This window comes from Aethalodelphis obliquidens, unplaced genomic scaffold (assembly GCF_003676395.1).
Source record: "Aethalodelphis obliquidens isolate GAN/ISIS:26980383/991018 unplaced genomic scaffold, ASM367639v1 scaffold15, whole genome shotgun sequence".
NCBI lineage: Eukaryota > Metazoa > Chordata > Mammalia > Artiodactyla > Delphinidae > Aethalodelphis > Aethalodelphis obliquidens.
In genome coordinates, this window is record NW_020837959.1 from 13,813,909 (window position 1) to 13,821,531 (window position 7,623).

Consider the following 7,623-nt stretch of genomic DNA (forward strand, 5'->3'; position numbering starts at 1 on the left):
GCTTGTTATAAAACTGTGGTTCCCCAAGTACGGTGATCCTCAGCTGCAACGTACACCCACTGTGTAGTATCCATTTAGCTCCATATTTTGTCCCACAGCCCGCCTTGTGGAACTTGGGGAGCAAGTATAATGCTCATGCTGCTTGCTATGCTTTGAGCAATAAAAGTCCTTTCTCTTTGACCCAGGAGTCTCAGGTCTTCTGCCAGAACCCATAAAATGACAAAAGCCTAACTTACTACTCTGTAAGTAGGCTAAAACCAAGCCTTAGACCTTTTATAGTTCTTGACGGTTTTAGAAACAAGAGTGGGATGTTGACAGAGGCATAGCTTTCTGAAAGAGGAAGGACAAAGGCCCCCTGGGTTGGGGAGACAAAAGCTCAACACTTGCATTTCTTTGCTGCTGCTCCCCTCTCTTCCGCCATTCTGCACTCCCTGTGCTCCTGGCTGGATGACAGCAGTCTTCTTCTGATAACTGCTACTGTGGCTCCTCACACAGGATGTTTGATCTTTGTTCTTACCGGAAAAGGCACCTAAACTCAATTGGTGGGCTTTGGAAGGTGCTCATGCTGGGAAAGGGAATTAACATGATCTCTCGACCAATTCATTGCACTTCTATTTTTATTGTTTTGGCTCCCACGTCTAAATCTATAACTGGTGTTGATATTGTATGTGTATATACTTCGAATGCTGATGAAGTCTGAAGCGAGATACTCTCACTGGGAGACTACATACCTACTATCTACTCCCAGGTGGTCCAGCAGACTCAACATAGAATCCCAGGAGGAGAAGGGGGGAAATCACAACTTCAGTTACAGACCGAATGGCCGCTTGAATTCCCAGAGAGGTAGTTTCCAAGTACAATGTCGCCACCTGCCCGACTCAGCCATCAAGTATACCCGTTTTTAAAAAGAGAAACTTAAAATTGCTGAGCTTTAGTTGAAACTGAACACCTGACTCAGGCAGTCTTGTTTACATTGTTTACAATGTTTACAATGATGTTTACATTTTGGCACAGGTCAACTAGGATTCAATGACTAACAGGGTAGAAGGGAGTCAGTGAGCCTCTCTGGTCAAGTGGAAATAGTATACTCAAGAGTTACTTAAACCTTGTGTGATCTTAGGGTTACATGATGAAGTGGCAGCAGCTCCCCTTTGGGACAAACCCAATGCCCCATTCCATTACCTGAAGTAAAATCTCTGACTCAGTGGGGCCCTCAATTCGCAATTGTTTCCTTTAATGCCTGGATCAAGTTACTGATACACTCAGCTAAGTTACAGTCTGGTGGTGACTTAGGGCTGCTGTTGCAGTGCATCCAGGCTGCAGCTATGAAAAACCGAAAGCAGATGTGGTCAGTCCATTCAGTGGGCAGAATTCGAGGTCTGACACTCGAAGACCACCAGATTAGAGGCACCAGTCTTTGGGGCTGTACACTGTGAGAATAAGCTGCACCTGCCCATCTGACAGTCTGGGTTACTTCTGTAGATACACACAGTCCACACCCATTATCCAATGAGTCTGAGTGGAGTCGAGCTGCATGTCAAGACTGCAGCATCCAAATTGCTGCCGTTGCTACCTGGCTCCACCACTGCGTGGAAGATGCACCATTATAGACAGGAGCACAATAAAGGACTACATGCTTCTGATGTAAGATCTACCACAGCATACTGGGCTGTGACCTCTGCCCAGAGATGGTTTCTTTGTCTTGTGGTAAAGGCGCCCGCATTGCACTGGGCCTCCACCTGCTTCTGGCAAACTGACTATGTCAGATGTTTGACCCTGCTCTTGGTGCCACCTTTGGTGCCTCATCCCTGTTGAGACTTCTTTACGTTATGGTTTCGCTACTTAAGTCCAATCAGCCAACTCTGGCCGCACCACTGTAGCCCTTGGATCTAAACTGTTATTTTTCTGGCTTTCCAGATCATCTGTAGTCTGACAGCTATGCACCTTATTTCACGGAGGCCAGCAACACTAGATCAGTAGTCAAAAGCATTCACTGAACATTCCACGTTCTCTCACCCACAGGCATCTGATTTCTGAGCATACTAGAATGGCCTCCTCAGAAATTAATTCGAAAAGTTTTGACTGTACCTCTCTCACCCTCTGATCCATAGGCTTTAGTAAGGCCGTTTGATCTCTGGATGTGACCATGCTCGGAAAGGTTCCATCTCTTGGCCACCTCCTGTGAAATGGTTAGGATGAAAGAGGTAGGAGGTTGTATGGATTTGTTCAGGATTCTACCGTGACCATTGCTGGGTGTCACGTATCTTTCCTTCGGTCAACAGCAGCCTCAGATCATCCTGGTTGGTATGGCCTCCGTGTGGTAGCCCAGCCAGAAGGGGCTTGAAGAATTCAAGCTTTAATTTTGGTCTATCCCCCTGGATGGTGTTGTTGGAAAGATGTGGTCCTACCTCATGAAGATAACCAGTTGGTTGAGTCCACTGCTTACCAAGTCTTTCTACGGTGACCACAGGGGCCTAGCTGGGGGCCTATAATGGGTCTTTGTAAGTTTCTTAAAAATGCTCTTGTCTCACTTGAACCTGATTCTTCCAGATGAAAGGTGTGGGTATAAATAGAGGATGATTCGAAAATAGGTAAAACTGTAGGTATTAGGATGGGACACATTGATTCCATGGCTACTGAGGTAGAACTGCAAGTCCAGCACCTGACCTTAGGCTCTGAAGGTGTGGGAAGGGGAAACATTGTTTTCTTTGATCCTGGATCCAGCACAGCAGCCTGTCAAAATAGTCATACAGTCTGCCTGAGTTGGCCAGCAGCTGCGGCTGACAATCTGACCTGCTGTGGGGTCTGTCATTCCTCTACATGCTGTGTGAACATGGCCAGTCCTGGGTCTGACCTGTGCCTGACTCCCATCAGTGGCAGCTCCTAAGCGTAGATTCCTCCCTCCCCCAAATTCATGTGTAAACATGTGGGCTGGACAGCCTTCTTTTAATCTTAATGATACAAATGTATATATACACTTCCATGTCCTGAGCAGCCTGGTTGACGCTGCAGCTACTAGGTGCAAGTTTAACAATTTTGGAACTGGAGTGACACGTGCCATTTTGGGATGAAATGTTTGTATTTCTAGAAAGCAGGCACAGAATGTTTTCACTGGGGGTAGCGGTTGCTTTCTTATTATTGGGGGCGGGGGAGCGGATTCTGCCATAGCCCCGAGTGTCTTTCTGGGTATGGTAAGACTGTGAGGACTTGAATGGTCTGTGCCCAGGCCATTTCTCAGGGTTGTGTGCGGCAGGTGACTTTGAGGGATGAGTTAATGTCTGCCTCTGGGACAAGCAGCAGGTTGTTTACTGCTTCTTATAGGATGAGGGGCTCCCCGCACTCAGTGCTTCTTAGCTGTGGTGCGTACAGCTAAGCATTCTTGTGTAGCATTCTTGTGGGTCCATTTCCACCCTAACGGAATGCGGGGGCCACAGGGAACTGATGCAAACATGCTAAATAATGCTCATGCTGCTTATGTGCCAGGAGTAGTAACGTTCTTTGTTTTTGACCTAAGAGTTTGTCTTCTGCCAGGATCCATGAAACAACAAAAGGCAAACTTATTAGCTTGTAAGCGGGGTAAAATCAATTCCCTAACCTGACAGAAACTAAATGGGTATACATAGATATATATAGTGTCTTTTATATGTACACACACACACACACACACTCAGTTGTTATATATGTGGTATATGTGTGTATGTATATATGTATGTATGTAGTGTTAGTCTTTTTTTTTCTTTTTTGTGAACCTTATGCACATAATCCTTGGTTTATGTCACACTATCAACATTGGTCCATGGTGGTTTTTTTTTCTCATTTAAGCAAATAATGTATTTACACACACACACACACACACACACACACACACACACACAGAGTAATGGGAACATTTTAATTTTTTCCCTCTCTGTAGATGTTTCTCATTCCTAAGTTTTCTTCAGTTTTCATTTTCTTTCAGTTTTTCCAGATTAGATTTATATTTTTTAAAGAAATAACTGATACACTTATTATACTTTTTTTTGTTCTAATGTATTACCATTTGCATTCATATTGTTTCTTATTTTGCCTTTGGTTGAGTTAGGAATGTGGGTTTTTTTTCTTTTAATCATAACACATTTAGGGCATCAAAGTTATCTTTCTTTACTATATGGTATTCTTGTCCCAATTTCCTAAAAAGCTCCTTTTATTTCCTTGTTGGGGGCAGGGGAGGAGAGAAAGTTATACTCATTTAGGACGGTGACAATTGCTGTCACTTTCTCCCAAATAAATAAATGACATTTTAGTGTAATATCTGTCAAGTTTGGGGCGGAATCAGACCGTGGATCTTTGAACCATGGAACAGGAAGTAGAGAGAAAAAAGAATTACACTATCTTTCTTTTTGTCTAGTACATTGTTGTATTTCAAGTGGTAAGGCGTATTATGTTTTAAGTAGGAAGACATCAGTTATGATTCTAAGTTAAACGGCATAGATTTTATAATTACTGGGTTTTACTCCCAAATTATAGTATAATGTTATTATTAGTTTTCAGCTTCATTAAGAGTTTTCGTTTTTTTCTGTGTCTTTGAAAATATCATTGGAGATTCTGGGAAATGTAGCATTAAGGTCTGCTCTCCAAATGCCACTTCAAATCTGTGTTACCCTCCTTTTTTTGTCCAAAGTGGAAAGCTGCATTTTTTTTTAATTTTTACTTTTTAAAAAAATTTTATTGGAGTATAGTTGATTTACAAAAGCTGCATTTTAAAAGTTAAAAATATATGTGGTCATTATTTAAAAAATTCAAATAATTCAGAAAAAATACAAAGTAGAAAGGGAAAATGACCCATAATTCTGTTAAGTTTGGTACATTTTTTTCTTTTTAAATACATATATTCACATGCAGATATATTCTTTTTTAAAAAACCTACATGGGATTGTACTATAAAGGATGTCTTAGAACCTTCCCCCACTGAATTATACATCCCTACATTTCTTGCATATAAATAAATATAAATATAGGTCTATGCTTTGTCATTGTGGAGCAGGACCCATTTATATAGTGTTGTATTTCCACCTGACACATAGTAGATGCTCAGATATTTATCAAATGAATAATACTGTGATTAACTGAACAAGTACATTTAATTATCCCACCCCCTGTGATAGATATAAGGTATTTTACATTTTTCCTCTATTATAAACAATATGTAGTTGAATGTCCATGTACATATATTTTTATGTACATGTATCGTTATACTGTTATCTTGATATTATCTTAGATAAATTTCTAGAACTAGAATCACAAGGTAAATAAGTGTATGCATTTAAAATTGGTACATATTTCAAAATTTTTCTTCAGAAAGCTGGTTATGTTTCATACTCCATTTCTAACATTTTCACTAATGCTAATTTGTATGACTTCCCTTTATAATCTTAGTCAATTCAAGAAATGTAATTTCCTATTTTTAAATGTAATCTAGTCGATTTTTAAAAGCTGTTTTCCCTCTTACGGAGTAATTCTCCATACATGTAGTATAATTTTTTATTACCTATGATATATCCATGTGATTCCTGAATTAATTAAAAAAGCAGACTTTGAAAGGTATGTGTTTTAGGGTATAAGAAGGCACTCACCAGGGCTTCCCTTGTGGCGCAGTGGTTGAGAGTCCGCCTGCCGATGCAGGGGACACGGGTTCGTGCCCCGGTACGGGAGGATCCCGCGTGTCGCGGAGTGGCTGGGCCTGTGAGCCATGGCCGCTGGGCCTGCACGTCCGGAGCCTGTGCTCCGCAAAAAAAAAAAAAAAAAGGCACTCACCATTACAGACTCATGAACAAACGTTATATTAACCTTTACCTTTGTCTCTGGAAAATCTATTTCATTTCTTCTAATTTTTTTCTTTTATATTCAACCTCAAGATTTATCTAATAGCATTAGCAGCCTTTCCAATTACCAACATTTGAAAACATTTATCTTTAATACTAATATTAATTTCATTGTGAAGATAGAATTTACTAATATGTATAAAGAATCTTGCATAGTGCCTGGAAAATAAGATGTCAAAGTCTGTTTATGATGGTAGGGCCAGACCATAGGACTGCTCTGTTTGTTTGATTATCCTTCGGGATTTAACGAGTTGTTATTCATATTAAGAACTAATAATCTTTGCATGACATAGTACCTTTGTTTTTTAAAGATTTGGAGCCCATTTTCAGGGAATGTGAGCTATAATGAAAGGTTATATTCCTCTAATTGAAGAAAATATAAATTTTATTTCATCAAAAAATATGTTGCCATTTATATTTTATTTTATTTTATTTTTTATTTTTTATTTTTTTGCAGTACGCGGGCCTCTCACTGTTTTGGCCTCTCCCGTTGCGGAGCACACGCTCCGGACGTGCAGGCTCAGCAGCCATGGCTCACGGGCCCAGCCGCTCCGCGGCACGTGGGATCTTCCCGGACCGGGGCGCGAACCTGTGTTCCCTGCATCGGCAGGCGGACTCTCAACCACTGCGCCACCAGGGAAGCCCTATATTTTATTTTTAAAGATAGCAAACATTGATTGAAAATAAAATATTTTTAATATTCAGTGTTGGGCTAACCAAATTTATTTTTTGTCTTTTCTGTCATTAAGAAGTTCTGTTCACAGAGTCACCACAGGAAGTCTAAATTCTTTTTCTGTGATTTTATGTATGTGTCTGTGTGTATATATATATATACACACAGACACACACACAAATGCATATACATACATTCCTATAAGTTTGATAAGTAAAAATTGTAAAGTTTCACGATATGTTTCTCATATGCTCTGCTTTCAGTTCTTGTTTGTGTTTTGTTTTTTAGGCCGAGACCTTATCTGTATAAAGGAGACCACAAATTTCCTGCAAACAAAGAGAACTTACCAGTGATTATCCTCTATGCAGAAATGGGTACCAGAGCATTTCGTAAATTTCACACGGTGTTGTCTGAAAAAGCTCAAAATGGGGAAATTCTTTATGTTCTTCGGCATTATGTTCAGGTACGTGTTTGTTTTGTCCAAGATTATTTTGGCTATAAAAAATACATTTTATAATAATTTCTTTACTAGATTTTACATGATAATTTCCCCTAGAATAGTTATTTAAAGATTTTTTTTGATTAACACAACTGTCACATGTGAATTTTATGTGGAAAAATATATTGAGATTCTGTGTCTTTTCTGGAAGTATCATGTTTATATTTCCTTTATAATATATTTGGAACAGATTTAAAACTTGGATAAAAAACAAAACCGTACAACAATAGCATGGGTAATATCTGCTAGGATTCATAAATGTAGTTATTTTGAATGAAAATGTATTATGATGAGGAAGTCTAATTTACTTGGTATTTTGATAGGATATATTAGTTCAGAGTGCTAAGCTTGGTATGCGAATGCTCTCAAACCTATTTGTTTGAAAGGCTGATTACTTTCTTTTGCAAGTTTCAGATCAAATGTGTTGTGTTATCCCCGTCTCCAGAGCTCTCGTTGCAGTCACACTCTATCACATTATTCTGTTTTAATGACTTCGTAGCACTTATTACTGTGCTGTCTCTAATTTTATTTCTTTAACACCTCCACACACACACACACACACACACACACACACACACACACACACACAC

General features: G+C 39.7%; 1 protein-coding gene across 2 annotated transcripts in view; it reads left to right on the forward strand.

Annotated features, from left to right (window-relative positions):
* UGGT2 (UDP-glucose glycoprotein glucosyltransferase 2) overlaps positions 1 to 7,623 on the forward strand; it is a 164,129-nt gene that overhangs the window by 13,101 nt on the left and 143,405 nt on the right. For both annotated transcript variants that reach the window (XM_027115971.1, XM_027115972.1), the window contains exon 5: positions 6,823 to 6,997. In XM_027115971.1, the coding sequence (XP_026971772.1) occupies positions 6,823 to 6,997 (175 nt within the window). The remainder of the gene's footprint in view (positions 1 to 6,822; positions 6,998 to 7,623) is intronic.